The sequence below is a fragment of the Anabrus simplex genome, chromosome 7 (assembly GCF_040414725.1).
Source record: "Anabrus simplex isolate iqAnaSimp1 chromosome 7, ASM4041472v1, whole genome shotgun sequence".
In the NCBI taxonomy this organism is placed as follows: Eukaryota; Metazoa; Arthropoda; class Insecta; order Orthoptera; family Tettigoniidae; genus Anabrus; species Anabrus simplex.
Genome location: NC_090271.1, coordinates 236,604,544 through 236,625,940, shown reverse-complemented (window position 1 = coordinate 236,625,940; position 21,397 = coordinate 236,604,544). Strand labels below are relative to the sequence as shown.

General features: G+C 38.4%; 1 protein-coding gene across 1 annotated transcript in view; it reads left to right on the top strand.

The window, feature by feature from the left end:
* Positions 1-11,275, top strand: part of LOC136877792 (protein gooseberry-like) — a 187,586-nt gene extending 176,311 nt beyond the window's left edge. Inside the window, exons 6-8 of the mRNA XM_067151998.2 lie at positions 6,367-6,482; positions 10,668-10,809; positions 10,992-11,275. Of these exons, the coding sequence (XP_067008099.1) occupies positions 6,367-6,482; positions 10,668-10,809; positions 10,992-11,275 (542 nt within the window). The remainder of the gene's footprint in view (positions 1-6,366; positions 6,483-10,667; positions 10,810-10,991) is intronic.
* The last annotated feature ends 10,122 nt before the right edge of the window (positions 11,276-21,397 follow it).

Sequence of the window (21,397 nt, the reverse complement as noted above, 5' to 3'; positions counted from 1 at the left end):
CAGAAGTGATACGCGATAATACAGCAGACACATTTAATAATGCAAACTGACAGACCTACGGTAGATAAATTAAAACTTTGTGCTTCATTCAGTATCATAGCCTAGGTGCAGTTCTCGCTCTGTTTTCTTAAAAATGAACCAAAAATAAGTATTTTGATATTTTTGGTATTTGTCGGCGTACGTTCGTACAGAATCTCTTTCTCGGAATCATGTATTCTAAACCTCCTACGTATCTTTTTCGGGGAAAGAAAGAAAAATACATGTATTAAAGTATTTTGAAATCCTTTGTTTGAAAATCGACGCAGGTAACATGTTCCTTGTTAAAAACTACGCCTCAATTTAAACAAAAATGCTCAGAATGTAACCAAATATAACCTTATGTCGCTAAAATAACCAAAATATGACCAAAGCCATAAAAATGACCGAAATATGCATTTATATGCAACATAAAATTGCTTTAAACGGCGTCGGGGATCCATCATTCACACTTATTTTTCAGATTTCGGGTAATAATAATAATAATAATAATAATAATAATAATAATAATAATAATCGTATGGTCTCAGCTACCGTGTGCAGACATTTCAACTTGACGCCATCTGGCTGTCTGCTCGTCAATTTCGACGTTCCGTTTTACTCTAGGCTCCCACTAGATGGCAGACCTTGTAAACCGAAACTCTCTTGGACGTCTATGGCTGAGATTTAATGAATTTTGTCGGGTAAACACCAAATGTGTCACCAGAGATCTTTTACATGCCGACATCGTACGACATGGAGTGTCGAATGGACATTTTTCCGCCCTTCAAATATCCGACTACCTCTGCCGGGTTTGAACCCCCTATCTCGGGATCCGGAGGCCGACACTCTACCGCTGATCCACAGAGGCAAGATTTCGGGTAAAATGACATGAAAGAAATGTGATTTTTCCTTAACGTCTGAGTCGTAGTGATGGCCTCAAATAAGTGATGGCTGATAATGTTACTCAGGCGGAATCTTCGATGTTCAGTGTTACGAGCATAGCCGGGGAGTTAAAATTCACTGACATAAATGCGAAATTAAAAAGAAAAGAAACCAATGTACAAGATATACGCAAGAAATCAGAAGACATAGACTACTCTAATGAGTGAAGTTAGGCAGAGGGTATACGGCGTATACACCGCGACGCACTGTGTCTACTTTTAACTGAGGGATGTTAAACGCCGTATGGCAGAGGTAGAAGGACTATCTTAAAGCCACCGTGAGGCAATGCTGACAACTGGGAAACTTATGCTCTGGACCGCCCAAACTGAAGAAATAGCATACATCGGAACAACGGATTAACGGATCAAAGTAAGATGTCGTTATGCCGTCATCCAGGGGTGTAATCGCTTCACCATCTTAACGTACTGAAATCGCCGTGCCAAGCAGTTAACTAAGTGGTAGCACGTCATGTCAGGTGAGTAGCGGAACAATCAAATTGTGGTGTGAAAAAAAAACTTTCTTTCGAAAAATGTCATAACATATGGACAATCATTCATTCAGGTATTCTACCGTATGGCAGGTTTTGTCATGGGATAAACCTCTTCCACTTTTGCCTGTTCATAGCCAAGTTTTTCATGTCCGAATATTTCTTTCCTTTGATGTTGTCCAGCATTTGGTATCTTCTCCTTCCTCTTCTTCTTTTGCATTTCACTATTCCTTCTACGTATTCCTTTTTTCAGTAAACAGTCCCTCCTCAAACATTGTCCGATCCAGTTCAGTTTTCTCCTTCTAATGATTTGCAACATAGTTTGCTCATCTCCAACTCTTCATTTCTTACCTGGTCTTCTCATTTCACTTGTTCTATTCTCCTTAATATCAACACCTCTAGTGCCTCCAATCTTCTTTCGTCTTTCTTCCGTACTGTCCAAGTCTGGACTAGTATTTTCCTCAAATCTTCGTTTAGTGGCCCACAAAGTAATTTCAATTTTCTCTTGAAGCCTTCTTTTTCCATGGCAATTCGTTTCTTAATTTATGTTGTGCAGTACATATCTTACCTGATCATACTTCCCAAATATTTAAAGTTATTGACTTGCTCTATTCATTCACCCCCCTATATTAATACGAAATTCTCTATCTCTTCCTCCAGTTATCATACTTTTCATCTTATTATTAATTCTCATCCATCCATATTATTCTAGTTTCGTGTTGAGTTCATCCAACATTTGTATCATTTCTCGTGCGCTTTCTGCCATCACAACCGTATCATCTGCAAATCTTATACACACTACTCTCCGACCACCAACGCAAACTCCACCTTTTCCATCAAAACTTTCATTGATTATATGCTCGAGACGGAAGTTGAACAGTATCTGTGATAAACAACAGCCTTGTCTTACACCTCTTCAAACGGCCTCAAAATATATAATACGTACTCAACAGGATAGAAATCCAAAATATCCAAAATATCCAAAATCAGTGTCGATCATCAAAATGTTTATCGGGAGCGTCTCGAAGTTAAGGCGAACGATCGTCGTGACGGAGCACATCTACTGCCCCAGTGGAACTCGTGGCATTCCAAGTGCGTAAATTTGTTTGTAAGACAGGGTGATGGGTTGTCCCCACTCTTGTTTAATCTGATACTGGATAAGATTATCCAAACCTGGGTGAAGGAAGTTCTTGGAATAAGTATGAGAACAAAAGAGAATCACCATAAAGTGCTTTGCCTTTGTTGACGACCTAGCAATAACTGCCCGCTCCTGAGGAAGCTAGATATGCCATCGAGAAACTTCATGAAATCCCCATCAAAAGTGGCCTCCAAATCTCTTACGAGAAAAAACAATACAAGGACTCCAAGAACCACTGCCTGACATCACTTGCAACCATATATGGCAACATCACATAAATTAAGCACTTCAAGTACTTAGGTGAAATTATCGGAAACATAACACGTGCAGAAAAATTACGTAAAGCCTACACAATCACTTGGAATATGTGCAATAAGAAATCGCTTTCCACCAAAGCCACACTCCGCCACTACCATATAGTTGTTCTCCCAGAAGCACTCTACGCAATTGAGACGTCATCCTTATCCATCAACATCAAGGACATAGAGAAAATAGAACAGCAGATACTCATGAAGATATTTGGACCCAAGATTCAAGACGGTATCTGGATGCGTAAAAGCTCAGAAGAACTGTATTCCATGACTGAGCGATTCTCCTCAAATGTTCGGAAGAGGAATATGAAATTTTTCGGATACATAAAACGAATGGACGACTCTCGACTGACCAAAACAATCTTCTTTCATCATTAATGGAACCCGACAAACCAGTTTACGCTGGTTGGTAGGCACTCAAAGCGACCTTGCAGAAATGAATATTGACCCAATGGCAACCACATGGACCACATTCAGACAGAAAATCAATTCAGATTAGTTCACATCCAAGAACCCAAGAGCCAGGAACTTGAAATTCAAAAATGCTTGAACACAAGAGAGAAGACAAGCCCATAGTGAAAGGATGAGGAAGTTTTGGGAAGATAAGAACAAGAAGTCCAGTGCTAAATAATGATTCTACGTGCTCCTTAGAGGGCAAAACGCATTATATATATAATTTCATCAGTAGGGCCTACAAGTTCAAACCCATACTGATTATAGCCTATTTTCTGCCTTGGAGTTCGAGGTTTTTGTCCTCAGAGGGCAGTTAAGATATTGTCACACATTTAATTTTCCTATGGTAGAACATAAACACGTTTTGCTCAGAGTATACCAAAATATAAGTTAGTTCCAATTTGTCTTCCTTCGATTGAGACAATAAACAAGGAAACAATCAACTCCGCCGCCGTAAGGCGTAGCTACCGAATAAGATTGCTGAAGCCAATTTATGTTGCGGCATGAGCTCTTTCCTTGACCCAGGCGCCATATTTCACATTCGCGTCAACTGGTTGGAGAAATTGCATTTTATATGAGCCATGAGAGCGTCCACATTCTTCACTAATAAAAAAGAGCAATAACTGTCACTGGCCTTTGTGGCTACGACTGGTACACCTCCTTCCAGCCCGGTCTGCTATAGTGAAGAAGCTGTTGATGGGTTAGTTTTTGTACAGAGATGAGTAGCAGCAGAAGAGACCGTCAATGTCAGTGTTGATCGTCGTTGACAGATTTACAATAAAACTCATATCTCCATTATTATGACTCGTGAGGTAAAAAATGCATCAGATATAAAAGATAATTTCTTACTTTTTGGACACCAGCCGGAGATATTTGAAATTTGGTGAATACGATATTAATCGCAATTATGTACATCCGTTATCATTTCTCGAACAGTAAAAGCACATGGAAATAAAAAAATATATCATATACCTTCCATTACCGGATAAAGCATGGCATCTCCGTACAGGCCATGAAGGCCCTTGGAGAGATAGTTAGCTCTATACCCGGCCGTCTTTGTCCCCAGGATTTTACCTGGTACTCATTTTTAGTGTAGGCTGAGTGAACCTCTAGGCCACGTGCACCTTCGGAATTGGAAATCTCGTTTCTTAAATTTTCTGCCTTCCCGACGGGAAATCGAACCCAGGTCCTTCCGGGTGAACCGAGCACACCTTTACTCGGCCAGGTTGTTATGTTTGCTTTGTTTTTCTCCCTAAATCTCTTCATCTTTTCGCTGAAGTGTTTGTTGTGTTCTTATGTCCCGGTGTTGTTTATGATTGTCGATGAGTTCTGAATCTAGATCTGTCTCCTGCACAGTTTCTCTACCGATGTTTACTTCCTGTAGGTCTCTTTCAATTTCAATTAGCCAATAGTTCTTGACTTTCAGCAATAATCGCTCATACTGAGAATATGACAGTGCAATATCAATCGCCTTTTCCTGAAAGTTTCTGAGATTGTTCCAAAATTCCATAGCTCATGAGATTTCCTTTTCATATTCTCTCCAACTAGGCCGAAGATTTTCCGTATGATTCTCATTATTATTATTATTATTATTATTATTATTATTATTATTATTATTATTATTATTATCATTTACTGTAAAGTGGATCTAATTTGGTCCACTTCTTAATATAAGTCAACTGGTTGGAGAAATTGCATTCTGCAGTCTTATCCAAACACTGTCAAACTTATGCAATGGACACTTGAGTATAAGGAACACATTGTGATGTGCAGTTGACTTTTACAATAATTCTTTGATACTTGGCATATAATTTGAAAGAGCGACAAAGTGGATTAATTTCCACCATTCCTACTGTAAATCTACCACAAATGAAAGGTGGAGACAAGTAGTTTAAAACATAAATAATCACGAGTATGGACGATTTTAAGAAATGGGGGAGCAATTCAGTTTCTTGAAACAAAATTGTGCACCAAATTTTCCTTTACATTTCGTTCCATGATTTCAAGAGATGTTTCAAGAGTGCGGGGCAGGGAACGGTTGGTTAGCAAGAATAGCAACTGCTTCGAATCTCACAATAATAAAACTATGGCACCATACAACAACAACAACAACAACAACAACAACAACAACAACAACAACAACGTATGTCCACGTGTCTTCTTCTGTACCTAACTTCCGGTCAGCCAACTTTCATTGGATGAAAGAAGGCAACGTCCAGTAGTAGTGTCAGCTGGGTGCTGGTGAGTATAGGATCTTATGTAGGCATTTTTGAAAGATTGAGGTGTTCAGGAGTGTGGACAAGCAGCTTTCTTCCCTTCAGTGAAACAGGATGCATCAGTCCAGCGCGGTATAGACCTGACCTTCCTCTGTTCACTTTCAGACTGGCGCAAAGGAGCATGCTCAAGTGTTCTGTTATGAATTAGAATTAATATACTAGCAACTAACATGTCTTGAATTTTGTACGATAATCACTGGTGATAAGCTGATAACGTTCCTTGTAACAGCACGGAATAGGGGCCGATGACCTGGCTGTTAGGCCCCTTTAAACAACAAACATCATCATCATCATCATCATCATCATCATCAAAAGCACGAACATTTCTGTTCATACACAACTGATTCCATTTTCACAATACAACTCTTGCGCCAAGCAACACGGGCAACAAAAACGTATTGTTTGTTGTCACATTATCAGGAAAGAGGTCATGTTATTGGTTTTACCTCCCACTAACTACATTGTAATGGTTTTCGGAGACGCGGAGGTGCCGGAATTTAGTCCCGCAGAAGTTCTCTGTCGTGCCAGTAAATCTACTGACACGATGCTGATGTATTTGAACACCTTCAAGTATTACGGAGTTGAGCCAGAATCGAAACTGTCAAGTTGGGCTCAAAAGGCTAGCGGTCTATAGCCCGAGCTACTGAGCCCTTGTGATTGCTAAGTTGGGTATAAGCTGATTCGCAAATTGTTTTGCATTCTGAGCGAAGTATCATGATGATGTATTCTCTTGTATTGCAGCAGTGTCCGATCACCACTCGGCAGCACTCTACTCCACCCACCATCACCAGGCGACTGCTGCCATGCTGCCCTCCATGAGCGGAGCTCCCTCATACTCCACCGCACTGCCATCACAGGTAAGTATCTCTCACTATATAGCCTGTTTTCACTTCCATGCAGAATAATTTCTGAAAATTTGCTATGAAAATGTAGGCTACAATTACACAATAGTCTACGCCTTCCCATACATTAATTTCCTAGAAACTGGAACAGATAGGCCTAGATCATTTCAAGTCTTTCGGATGTGTATTCTCCCAAGATGGTGCTGCAGTGAGTGAAACTGAATCAAGGTGCAGCAGTTGCGATCAGTGGTAATCGAACGAAATTGTCTTCATATCGCTCTGCCTTCAGATCGACTTTGCTGTACGGGAGTGATTCATAAGTTGGATATGAAAGTAGTGAGAATGATTGTTGAGAGAAGTTGATAACAATGGCAAGAGGGCACTGGGGATGAGGATATGAAGGCTAAGTTAGGAATAAACTCGGTGGATGAAGCTGTGGGCCCTACGCATAAACCGGCTTCGGTGTTGGAGTCATGTGAGAAAACCAGGTTACCTGGGAGAAAATAGATTTTAATATGGAGGGTAAGAGAAGTAGTGGGAGACCAATGCGATTATAGTTAGATTCAGTGTTTAATGATTTAATGACATAGAGGCGTAGAACTAAACGAATCCACAGAGGTAACTGGAGACAGAGAATTGTGGAGACTCGTGGTTCATTCACAGGAATGTATAAACCGAACGCTAAAAGGCATAACATTATGTAATGCATATGTATGTTAGACGGTCGATTTAGACGGAAATGAAAATCTAAGGGTGCGTCAGCACCTGTATCAGATCACTGTATCCCGCATCTGTACACGATTTGAAGCCTTGCTTGTTTTCTGTTTGTATCCGTATCATGTAGCCTATGTGCGTATCACTTTTAGTTTCCCATAAAGCAGTCTTGTATCACACGAGTGAAGTGATAATATCACTCCAACTCCAGTTGGCTGCTGTTAACTTCCTTGACTGGAAGGCACATCACTAAAATAAATAAAAAATGATGAGAATATTTTGAGTCCCGCAACACCGTCTTCTGTTGGTAACAACTAATTGATTCTTGCATATTTTCTTTTGATTTGATCCCCCCTCAGTCTGTTTTCCATGTAAAAGCTGAAAGAAAACTAAACAAAGTCGATGTGAAGCGCAGGCGCACCACGCCACAGTGATGATCGAGAAACTGTCCGTGTCTGTAACACGTCATTTTCTCTCTTGACGTAACCGTAGGAGACTGACAGCGATCACTGAAGCATACACGCACTTCACAAAATGCTGTTTTTACAGGCCCATCAAGATCGCCTTCGTGATACAGATACGCTGAACTAGTACAAGTGAAGACATACCGTACCTTAAACTTTATTTATTTATTTATTTATTTATTTATTTATTTATTTATTTATTTATTTATTTATTTATTTATTTACGAGAGGACCCGTGCTGCTTCGCAGCATTCGTTTTAAATAGATCAGATACCGCTTCTTGAAATTCCTGTCGTAGTCATGTTGTTTTGCCTGCCATTTTCAATGGTTTTATGAACATTTAGTAAGAAGCGCGTTATGGTATGCCGCAATTCGTAGTCAGAATTCATCCATTCCTACGTCATAATGTCGTTTGTTTAGTAAAAATCTATCCATACAGCCGCTTTTTATCCTGCAGTTCTTGATGTAAAGCTTGGTATTATGTCGTAGAAGGCGATGGTATTTTTAATCGCACTTCTTCTATATAGAACGATTGTCTTGTGAGCTCATAGGTTACTCGCGAAGAAGTTTTAGATTATTTTTTTATGCCAGGCAGAGAACGTTTTTAAAATCTATGGCATTCATTCTTTCTAGTGTAGCTACGTTATCCTTCGACAGGTGTTCGCAGATAACGTCTAAGGTGTATGTCATGATGGGGCCCTGTTAGGTTTGTACGCAGACTTTTATCTCTTTGCAGTATGTAAGTTATTAGGAACGCTCTGCCATCTGTTGAATATATTTGGAAGCTGGGAATGGTTAGAGAATCAAAGAGTATTCAGCAGTGAATAGTATTCTTCCGTGATCAGAGGAAGTGTATACTCTTTGGCTTCACAGGTTGTAATCAAATATGGCTGCATGCAATGACGTTATTAAGGATGAAAATCATATATCATATCATATCGCTTAGCAACCTGCTATGTATTGCGGGTTAGGGTAAGCCTTTGCCTGCAATTATTGGAGTGATCATTTAATTTGATTTTATGATTACTCGAAGTGGGCTGAACTTAATCAATGTCGCGTGATTCGCCGGCAGGTAATTTCGGAGAGAATAAAGCAAAAATGAAGCAAATCGGTCCAGTAGAACGAACGGACGGATTTGCCAAAACTTTTTAGTAAACTCTTGTAATATGCCTTTAATTTAGAGCTCATGGCCTCCTCTTGAACAACCATATAATAATGATTTCGTAATTTTTTTGACTTCCCAGTTTATGGGTTGCCGAACATGGCAAGGTAGGGTCCTATACCATATCAACAATTTCAATGATACGGTTGTTGAAGTTGGTTGTACAGATGACAAGGAATGATTTGTAGTGACCCAATGATCACTAATATTGATACAGTGCATCTAGGAGGTTTTCGCAAATGTTTAACACAAAATGTTGGCATTGTTCCTCTGGTGCCGATTAACAGTCCAACAACTTTAACGCTAGAAATTCTGTAGGATTGTTTTAAATATGTTATTTTGGCTTATAGATGGCTCTCTTTTCTCCGTCTTATTTCCTCAGAAAATATAAGTAAATAATCGAAAATCGAAAATCCTTACGGTACGCTACCGTACCACGATCATTCATACTAGCATTCACACAAGCTGGTTATATATTAAATAGATAATCTTGGCAAGACCGCTTAAAAGAGGATAAAGAGGTGCAATTCCTAACAGTAACTTGAAGGAAATTTGCACCAGACACTTGTTATGTGTTGATGAACGATGCACAGGTATTGCAAGTGTAGAAGCCGATCGTGTATTATGTTCATCGGGGGAGAGTAAGTTAAATTAAACTTTGGGGACAGATACTGGAGTTTTGATTAATTCAACAGACGAAATACGAGAGTTGCAATGTGGAAATATCATAGTTTGTCATCAACTTTTAACGAGGAGAGTATTTCAGAATAGGGAAGACATGTGTTGAAAATGTATTTAAAAATATATACCGGTACCTAATACGTAAGTTCATTGTCTTCTGTAGTTTCAGTGTTAGTTCCATGTTGGCACCAGTCATTACAACACCACAATAATTAAGTACCGGTATTGTATGGGGAATATGAGGGTCTGGATAAGTTTAATTTTCATGCTCTGTGGAAGAAGTATTGGCACCAGGCGAGTGAGCTGTGTGGTTAGGAGCTTGCATCCAGGAGATAGTGGGTTCGAAAACCCATTGTCGGCAACCCTAAAGATGGTTTTCCGTGGTTTCCCATTTTCACACCAGGCAAATGCTGGGGCCGTACCTTAATTAAAGCCACGAACGCTTTACGGACGCTTTCTTCCCACTCTTAGACCTTTCCTATCCTATCTTCACCATAAGATCTACCTGTATCAGTGCGACATAAAAGAAAAGGAAGTATTGGCGAGTTTTGAGAGGGTGAAGTGATGAGTGAATTTTCCTACAGATGCTTGTTATGTGCTCACTCCAATCTAGTGTGTCACTTATGATAATCCCAAGATCATTTCCAGATTTTTTGAAATGGTATGTTTAAGTACACCCCAAAGCAAAAGTGAAGACAAGGATCTCTTGTTTAGAGTATATAGTTGCCTTTGTTGCCCTATTATGATAGCTTGTGCTTTTTTAGGGTTTAGTAAGAAACAGTCCTCACTAATATAAGAACTCATAAGGTTTAAAATAGAAATCATCCAATAAATTCCAAACTCAATATCAATTATTTTGGGGCAGGAATAGATTTGAGATCACCTGCATCTAAATGGTAGCTACAGTTGCTGAACTAATAAGAAATATCACTGATGTATAGAGTAAACAAGCTTAGGAGAGTGTGAAGTGTTTTGGTAAAAGAAAGGGACAGAACTATTTAGAAATCAACAAAAGAGCTCAAAGTCATGTAGTTAATTATATTTTGGGTAGGAGTAGTTGTTCTATTTATTTAGGATAGGCACTGAAGCTCACCGCTTTTACTTATGATTTGATGTCAAGTTCCTTTATCCCACTTCTCGTACCTCTTGCTGTATTATTTTGTTTACAACACTTTTCAGATGTCTTGCATGAGTGGTCCTTCCGGCGCAACCCCACACCAACTCGGACAGGCTGTATCACCCAACATGACTGCTAACTATCCAGCACCAACTGCCACTCACCACCAGGTGTCGCCGACCAGCTTGGCGCTCGTCGGACCAGGTAACTTCCACACTGTGCTGAATTTTGCTTTAAATTGCTCTACTTCCTAACCAACATGACATGACTTACAACATAATTTATGGTGGTTATCATGAATATGAAAACATGCGTGCCTATATCAGTATTAATAGAGCAGCTGAAAGAAAATATTTGTATAATTTCTTCTGTCGGTATTGTTTCAGGAGAGAGCAGCGGCCGAACAGACGGTGTGACGCCGGTGAGTTCAGACATGGCGACACTGAGCGCTAGCCCACACGCCACCAGCTGGGCCACCCTACCGCCTGGTTCTGCACAGCCCCAGCCCGTACGCAACATGGGCTCGCCGCCCGTGAACCACAGCAGTGTTCCTCACTCCCTGTCCCCAGGAGTGAGCTCCTTCGGGCATCACGCTTCTTCGGCTGGCTTCGTGTCCACTGCTCAGCCACGAGCTCATCACCACCAGCCCCCGTTCTACTCATGGTACTGACAACGGCAAGCAACTAGAGCATCGTGAAGGTTCCAACACGCAACTCAAGCTAATGTGATATGTGAATGGCAATCACCGCATTGTTTCAAATACAATTGTGGTTATGCACATGAACCAGAAATGAATTAAACAATTCTTTCTGAAAATCGTGTAGAGTTGTTGTCATTACACAGTGGAGTAAAATCAGGGCAAACTGAATGAACTCTTCTTCATCACCCAACAGAGGTTAAAAATATGATCACCATTGGTATACGAACCAGAATTCCCTGTTCTCCAAATAGGCCTAGACACATGCTTGGTCCATAGAGAAGAAACCACAGAGATGAATGCTGTATGTGGAGCTCCATCAGAAGTGAAATTTGGTAATGGAGGTTCGCATACAATATAGTATATTTTCTCTTTGATATTAACTCATTCCACAATAAAATAAATATTAAATAATATGATAAGGATAAAATAAACACTCACCTAAGCCAAAAATGTGGAAGTAAGTGGTATTATTGTTGAATATTTCTAATGAAAACAAATTGGAGGCTTGAATACTTTATAAAACGATTTACCTTAACAAGATCGATTCTCAGAAATGTTGAGATGTGGAAACAGATGTCCCAAAGCCTTGATTTCAAGTTGTTGTTTTTTCTGATGGAAGCTTTGAAAAGTTAGTTTCCTTTAGAACACTAAAACTGTTTTGCACCAATATAAATCACATATTTTGGACTTACTGTTACAAACATGCATAAAACATGTTCAGAAACATGCACCTTGTAACTACCTTGCACCTTCTTTCAAATGCTTTTGTTCTGCTGTTTCCAGAGTGGTTTTGGAGAGGATGATTCTGTGAGAGTGACAGAGATGGGAAGTATATACTGTACTACTGTATCAGATAGTGGAGCAGCAACAAACCATTCCAACCTGAGTGACAACTTTCTGTGGCAACTTCTGCATTTAAAAAAAATGCCATGTTTTCTCTGTACCTCTTACCACTTGTATCCCACCTAGGGCTGGTTCGCTGGGCAGAATAAACCCACAACTGAACTGGCTAGAGCTCACTTACCCAAACAACAGCCGGACAGCCAGAAATATTCTCCTTGATTCTGCCCTTAGGAAGTTAAGAATTGGGAAAATAAGCAGCTTCTTAGTAGCAGGGGGTTCAGTGAATCATTGGATCTTTTCAGGAATAACACCTGTTGTTGTATCTTGCCAGACCCTATCAGAACATTTTCTTTGCAATCTTTGAGAATCTAAGGGCAAGAAATTGCAGTTCAGCTACTTTTAATCATTAGGATATTGAGCTCCATACCCATAAAACTTCTCATATCTTTCGACGTATCCCTCGCCGCCAGTGTATGTGTTGGTTTTACAGTTGAGAAATCTGGAAACCCTAGATTTATCATTTGATGTGGAAAGTAAGTTTGAGTCTAATTTCAGAGCAGCTCCTGCATAAATCAGCAATACTCATGTTGTCAAAAACCAAAGAATCTTTCATATAAATAGGAAAAGAGTGTGGTTGTAGCTGCTTCTTTCTCATAAATTCATGACATTTGTTGACATATTCTTCTATAACTCTTGTCTCCTCTTGACATATCTGTATGTGGTAGGGCAAACTTTCTCCACAAATTTTATTATTTTCTTTTATAAGGGCAAGGTTTTCAAATCCTGACATTATAAGAAGTTACCTCCTTCACTCATTTTAACGTCTCCTAAGATTGTTAGCAACAATCAACGGATTTCACGTTTATCACTATTCAAAGTTGCATAAATACAGAAGAAAGGATTAATTCAGACCCGTTCAGTACAGCCTGGCTCTACTGATCTCAGATATCTTATAGCAGTCTAAATCGAATCATTCTTATCGTAAGCTACTCTTCTCGAAATAAATATTTTATGTAGGAAGATGAAACATTACAGAATTCGTATTCATCCTCTATTTACCGAGCTCGATAGCTGCAGTCGCTTAAGTGTGGCCAGTATCCAGTATTCGGGAGATACTAGGTTCGAACCCCACTGTTCGCAGCCCTGAAGATTGTTTTACGTGGTTTCCCTTTTTCACACCGGGCAAATGCTGGGGCTGTACCTTAATTAAAGTCACAACCGCTTCCTTCCCATTCCTAGCCCTTTCCTGTCCCATCATCACCATAAGACCTATCTGTGTCGGTGCGACGTAAAGCAACTTGCAAAAAAAAAATTGCATCCTCTGTTTCCTCACAGCAGGAAGATAAGGAGATCCTAAAAGGAAAAATACTCTTCAGCTGTCTACTCATTGTTATTTCCACCATTACATGAAAGAATTCAGAAATATAATAGTGGAGATATTGGAGAGCATCTCATCATATCACATTGCATTTGAAAAGACAGAAAGTGGATCAATTAGTTTCAAATATCTTGGATGACAAGAACAATAGTTTGTTGTAATGACAACAATAAGGAAGTGTTCTGTGAAATGTGTAGTTGTAAATACACAAGGAAGGCTGGTTATTATTGTATAGCTTAGTTGCACATAGAGCTACAGCATCTTGTACTGATATGTAGTGTAGGTAACAGGTCTTCAGGGACTGTGAAAGCTGTGTATTAGAAATCAACTATTTCTTTCCAAAATACAATAAATAATTGGGTTTTGACTTTCTTTTAAATGATCATTGTTTCTTTCTTTAGCATTATCATTTGTAGAAAGAAGAATAGGCTATATTTGTTTTTAAAATCCTTATATTAAAGCTTGTTTGCAGTGTTGTCAATTTGTAAAATGATTTTTGCACGATTTTTACGTTCATATCTAGGTGTAGTGATTTCACTAAAAATCTGAATCTAAAAATCTTAAAAGCATCTACATGAAACTTAATATCTGGATGTGTTATTAAAATATAACCATCAACTTATCTGATGTTATAGCAGTAATAATTTGTTTTAATTTCCTTCTGTTCAACTCGATGGCTAACTGGGCTAGGTCAGGGATTTATTGTGCCATCTTCAACATTAGATTTCATCATTGGAAGGGCTCTATCCTCATAGAGGCACAGGCCGCCCATGAGCATCAACTTGGAACACCTGCTTCGGAGGCCACACACCAGTATTATTATTATTATTATTATTATTATTATTATTATTATTATTATTATTATTATTATTATTATTATTATTATTATTATTATTATTATATATTTATCAATATGGCCACCTGTGGGCCACGTTTACACAATTTTCCTTCAATCACGCAGACTGATACCCTTCTCTTTACACTCTCACCAAAGATTCTTGAGTCTTTGACTTCTTCTTGCTCGTTCTTCCACCAAAATGTTCCGTAGCTTCGCATGTTGCTCTTCAGACACATCCCTCATTCCCGCAACCTTCTTCCTAAATGATGTCCTTTCTTTTATATCCTCCTCCTTGATACCTATTTCTGCCAAGTCATTGTGCGCCTGTGTAAGCCATCCCAGTTGTTTTTTCCACTTTTCCTGCAGAAGAAGTATCCTGTTGGCCAATCTCTCAGGGTTCATTCTTTTGATATGGCCATAAAACATCAGTCTCCTTTTCCTCATCACAGTCGTGATTCTTTCTACTGTCTTGTAGAGCTCCAAATTCGATCTTAACCGAAATGTGTTTGGGTCACTCGTCAACTTTCTTGGGCCTAAGATTTTTCATAAGAATCTTCTTTCTCTTTTTTCAAGGACTGGGTCAGCCATCCTCATAAAGGTTTTTGATCCATAAAGGCACTCTGTTCTAACCACTGTGCAGTAATGTTTTAACTTGGCCTGAATTTAGAGGGACTTGGACTTATAGGTGTCATGACATAGTCTGAATGCCAACTCCATCCATCTCACCCTCTCCTTTAATCCCTCCTTTTCATCTCCATTGGGAGTGAATATTTCTCCCAGGTATTTAAATTTTTGCACACGCTGGATATCCCCATACAGTGTAACAAGTCTGTCCGTGTCACCTTTTTTTTATAGAATCCATGAGTGCTGTTTTTACGAAAGAGATTCTTAACCCTGTTTTGACTGCAACATTTTGTAGTTCTTCAACTTGTTTCTTGGCTGTTTGACGGTTGTCTATAATAAGAACGACATCGTCTGCGAAGGCAAGGCAGTCCAACATCATCGCATTTTTTCCACAACCTACCTTTACCCCATTCTTCATTCCACTTTCAGTCATTCTCAGTCATTCATTATTATTATTATCATTATTATTATTATTTTCCTTTCCTAATTAGAGTCCTCTAATGCACTTATATGTTTATGGAGCAGAGAATCATCCTACCACACAATCACAAAAATTCTCTTAGAAATTGTTAGTCATGACAGCCTTGTTGAGACACGAGACCAGTGGCTGTCAGGTATGTTTCTATCAATTTTTTTTTCTGCTATGTATTGGACTCGGACTAGTTGTCAGCTACTCTTTCAAAGGATGATATTCCCTCGAGATTGCAATGATCTGTTAACAGCATAGAGGCTGGATGGATGCTCAAATAGCACTGTGGTTATCAGGAAGCCTCAAAAACTCTTGCTGCATACAAGATATGATAAAGAGTGAGGTAGTTTGCCATTGTTTTCCTCACTGGCCCAGCATGACCGACACTCATAATATCCAGACATACTAGTCGTGTGTAGTCATGGCCATACATGAGACTGAGTTTTAAGTAGAAATCACATTTTACTCTGGCATCAAGAAATAACAACTTGTACACACACACATAATACCTAATCGGTTATTTTCGATTGTGTGTCACCTTGTGCAATGGCAAATTTTTTAGCAATCCTCACAGGGACTCTGGTGGAAGACAGGCCTATTATGATTCATCAGGGCAGGAGTGATCTTGCTAAGGCAGTATTATTTATGGCACCAATTGAGTAGTTTATTAAGATTTGTGACAACAGATAGACCATAAACTACAGAATGTGTGCTATAGAAATTATTTCATGAAGTTTTTTTGATGGATTCTAAAAAATCTGTCAACATTCTATGCAATTTTAGCTGAAGACAAACTGTGAAATGTGTTAAATTTAGCTTTCAGCAAAGAGTTGACAACACTGGCTGGTTCTCAGGCAAGCTGAAGACTCGGAAGTCTTAAGATCTGAATTGTGAGTTACAGAATATTTCAGTGAGTTGCATATCAAAACAGATGACATAGCTCTATTTTCATTCAGCTATAGTGCACGATAGGTTTTGTAAATACTCTGCATAAATTCCTTTAAAAAAAATTATTATTGTTACTTTAGAACTAGAAAGTTTGTGCCATTACAAAGTTCAGCAGGGTGCTCTGCCTATGGACTGCAGCAAGTGCATCACTACTCGTACGATAACCTGCGAGTTGTCCTCAAGTCACAGGTTCCATAATAAGTGTTTGTATTACAAATGCCACAGATCCATCATGTGATTGCATTGCATGTAATATTTTTTGTAAGTTAGAATGTATCTGTGTGTGCGACAACATGAGTGAAGCAAGGAAAGCAGTTCAAATTTTATTGCAGGATTCAGAAATTAAAAATATCCAAGTTTTTAGAGTTTTCTAAAATCGACGTTCATGTTCCCAGTGAAGATGATAACGAATCTATATCCCTCCATGGGAAACAGACTATCATCAGTTCATCAAAGCAGTTAAATCTAAATCAGTTGTAACAGTGGCAACAGCGCCCCTCTCAGTCAGTGATGATAATTTCTTGCCACATTGAATAACTCTAAGAACATTTAATAATGCACGCAATTTATTCATTTCGGCTGGAGGTCCCAAATATTATAGATGTGGCACTGTGGGCTTAGAAATCTGAACCAATGATATAAGTGTTGTTCACTCTGTGGTGAGGCCTGTGAGAGGTTTACATGAACCAAGTACCTTCTAGCTTGAGCACGTGGGAGCTACCTGACCTGACTGATAAATCTTTGACATTAAGTTTTGGTACAAACTTCCTAGCTTATTATTATGATTGAGAAAACTGGACAATAAATCTCTCATAAATTCTCAGTGGAATGTTGAGAAAAGAGCTCTATTGTCTGTTGTTAAATATTGTAATGTAATCTGCAGGTTGTATAGTTGAGTTAGTTTGTACTTGCACATGTTTGTTTTACTTCCACGAGCTTCTTATTTAGTTATTATTATTATTATTTTGATTGTATTAAGGTTAACAGTTTTATAGTGACCAGCGGACATTATTCTAGCAAAGAATTGTTCCGATACCAGTGATTGTGCCTGTGAAACAAATTACTTATCTTTGTCTGTGAAGGTGATTGTAAGCACAATGCAAAGAGTAGTGAATAAAATATATTCTAAATGTGAGGAATTGTATCTTACAGGAATGGGAGACATTCCTTGCTGTATTTCATTGTATTCTACCTTCTTTGTAATAATTTGTTATTTGAGAAGAAAATCAGTGACAATAAAATGTTATTTAGTACTCTCTCTTTATACCTGTGCTTATTCAATCAGTCAATAATCACCATGATCTGCATGAGGATTTTCACCCAGGTTCCAGATTGCCTATCAATTGGTTATCTAGTCTTTTCTTAGATTATTTCTAAGTTGGAAATTTATCAAACAACTCCGGTGGTAAATTATTTCAATCACTAATTCCTCTCCTATAAACAAATATTTGCCCCAGTTTGTCCTCTTGAATGCCAGGGCTCTTATGATTATTCCTTCTTTAAAAAACTACATTCATGCCTATTTGTTTACTATGTCATTCGACATCATCTCTCCACTGATGACTCAGAACAAACCGCTTATTGCACATTATAAATTTTCTAGCTAACTCATTCCTATTTACCAGCATTTCACCCCAGTGTGGTAAGTTGGACTCATCAGTTGGTAAATAACACACCTATCAAGATGCATGGCTAGTGCATTACTCATTCGGAAAAAGTACCTCAGGTTCCCTATGGGAATTCAGAGTATAGTTATGTGCTTATAAGAAATGCGTACCATCAGCTGGGGTCCGTTTTTGCAATACATTTGTGAAACCTGTATTTTTCCTCAGTTCCAGACAGATTTCTCTCCGCTGGTTCCTGACGATGTTGCAGGTAATCACATTACCCAAGTACAATGAGGTTAATAGGATCAATGCCCACAAAACTCCGAAAATGTGTTCTTCGTCACTCGCAGAATTATAAGTCAAAGTTCATGGAAACCTTGGATAATTAGTTTTCTCACCACTAGTAAAATCACTAGTCAAGACTTTCAAGAATTCACTCTTTAACACTCATAGAAATGACAAGTCCATGTTAATGAAGACTTTCAATAATGTTATAGTTTATCAATGGCAAAAGTTACAAGTCTTTAAGTAATGACTGGCAAAATCACAAGTCTATGCTCATGGAAACTTCGAATAAATTTAGAGTTCATCACTCGTGAATATTACAAGTCTTTGAATAATCACTAGTGAAAAGTTACAGTCCATCACTGGTAGATATTACAAGTCTTTGAAAAATCACTGGCGAAAATTTAAAGTCCATCACTGGTAAATATTACAAGTCTCTTAAAAATCACAAGTCTGTGCTCATGAAAATTTTGAATAATGTTATAGTTTATCACTCGTAAATATCACAAGTCTTTGAAAAGTCACTGGTGAAATTTTAGAGTCCACCACTGGTAAATATTACAAGTCTTTGAAAAATCACTGGAGAAAATTTAGAGTCCATCACTGGTAAATATGACAAGTCCCATTTATAAAGACTTAGAAGAATTCAGAGTTCCTCAACACTCGTAAATATTACAAGTCCCATTTATAAAGACTTAGAAGAATTCGTTCCTCAACACTCGTAAATATTACAAGTCCCATTTATAACGACTTCGAGGAAATTCAGAGCCTCAGTGAGACTAAAACCACACGAAGATAGCCTCCGACAATTATGGCAGTGAGTAGAGCCACGCTTACTACTCGACTCTGACTGACTGACTGAGACTGAGATACCAGGCTATATTGAGCCCTCCTTATATTTGGTTTGGGGACATCTACGTCACATATGCCGTGAAGCTGGTTATCTCCTGAATCCCTCTACGGATTTTCTTGAAATTCAAGCATTGCGACATTTATGTAATTCCATTTAAAATGACGTGTTGCTCAAGTCGCTACCATAATTATTATAGGAGTTTTCAATTTTTTTCCCATCGAATGTTCGGGAAGGTGTGACGCTTGAATCTAGAACATACGACTTCAGGCCAGCGGCACGTGGCATGACGGGCGGGTGATCTAACTAGCCCCTGCAGCTACGTCACACATACAGCTGTTCTCAGCTTGCTCGCTCGTCCCGCTGAATGTAAACAAACCAGGCTTGCACGGAGTAATACGTGTGATGATTAAATACAATTATCTCTCAAAAAATATGCATGTACAGGTCATAACCGGTACAATATGATGTAAATGATAATATCACTAAATGATTTCATCACTAACAGTCTAATAAATCATAATAATCATAAATCATACTACTACTACTACTACTACTAATAATAATAATAATCATAATCATAATACATAACTCAAGATGTTTCAGGCTGGTTTTGGGACTGAATGAAGTTGCTTGTATTCATTCAGAAAGGACATTATCTAATTTTATAATGAAGGATAAGTAATTGCACTTTGCTCAGTTGAAGGTTATATTTGAGTGCAGTAGATGTAAGCTTTTTAACATTGAAAAGATCTTGAATAACCATGAAAAATACTTATGCTATGGAATTAGAATCACTTCACTACTTCTACAGAGTGGTCAGAAACAATGTGAATCAGGTATATTAGTGTTAGAGCGTTGTTCATAATCATGAGTAGGGCTCGGAAGTTGGAGACCTATCAACTGCCTTAAAAAGAAAGACCTAAACATATCCAAAAAAAAAAAAAAAACCTAAAAACTTGCAATAAAAACTAAAAATGCAACAAAAATTCATCAGTAATTTAGTTTCAATTACATATTTAATGAAGGAAAACATGAAAATTTCTGGTGGTATGTAACGTACAGTGCAAAAATATGTAAGTGAAATACATCCTTCAGACAGTATATACTTTTAGATTGACATAATTTTAAAAAGGAATCCCATGTTTGTTAAAAAAAGTACTTGCAGAATTTTGAATGAAATATTTTCCTTTTTTCCACCTAGAATGAATTCAGTGAACCCATAATGGATATCCTGGAGAAAGAAATTGAAATGAATATAACTGGAATCATATTTGGCTTAACCACACTAGGGTTACAAAAATTGGAATTCGGAAAGCTTACCTCAGTTGGCTTTGCAGTATATCACAATAGTCATCTCCAGGTTCGTAGGTGTAAAGGATCATCTGTTTTTCAGACAGCACATTGCAAAACATCAAGATGTTAAGGGTTCATACTTGAAGCAAGTGAGATCTTCCTCTTTAAAAACACTCACATAAAAATTTTCTCCTTTCATTATTTCAGTAATCTTGTACATAATTTGATACTGCTGTTATTTTTAAACATCAGTTTCATTTTTTCTTTTCATTTCATTTTTTCTCTCACTGCAGAAAAGAATGTTTTAGAGGTGATGATTCGAATTAAGAATGGGCAGTACAAATGTTGTCAAAAGAAGATGAAGTTAAAAAATGCCATTACAACCTTAAGAAATGCTAAAAAGGACCTATAAGCCAAAAAACGCCAGGAAAAGGCAAAAGAAGGTTGAATAAAATCCACCATTTTCTGTCCTACAGTGACCCAGAATGAACATACATTATGTTGGACTTCGTCTTCGGTCACTCAAGAAAAAACTATTTTTCCTCAACTTCCGATCCCTACTCTTAAGTAATTTGAAAGAAATAATTTGATATCTCACGCCATTGCCATTTTATATCAGCTGCTGAAGTTAGCCTGTCAGATCGCTTCACGGGTGAACTCAAATGGGCTTTGCTTTGCGAGGCGGTGTTGCTAAACCTTACGTGGCTTAAGACCACCAATCGGAAAAGGAACTTCGTCAGGATAAGTATTTGAACACGGACCTCCCAGGTGATGATCACGCCATAGGAAGTACGCTACGATGACACCGCCCGAAACCCACAGTGTTTGTGTTTGCTGCTGATTTCCGTGCATGGCTCTCAAACCGGTCTTAAGCCAGCAGCAGATTTAGCAACACCGTCTCACAAAACCCATTTGAGTTTGCCCACGAAATGATCCGATTGGTTAACTTCAGCA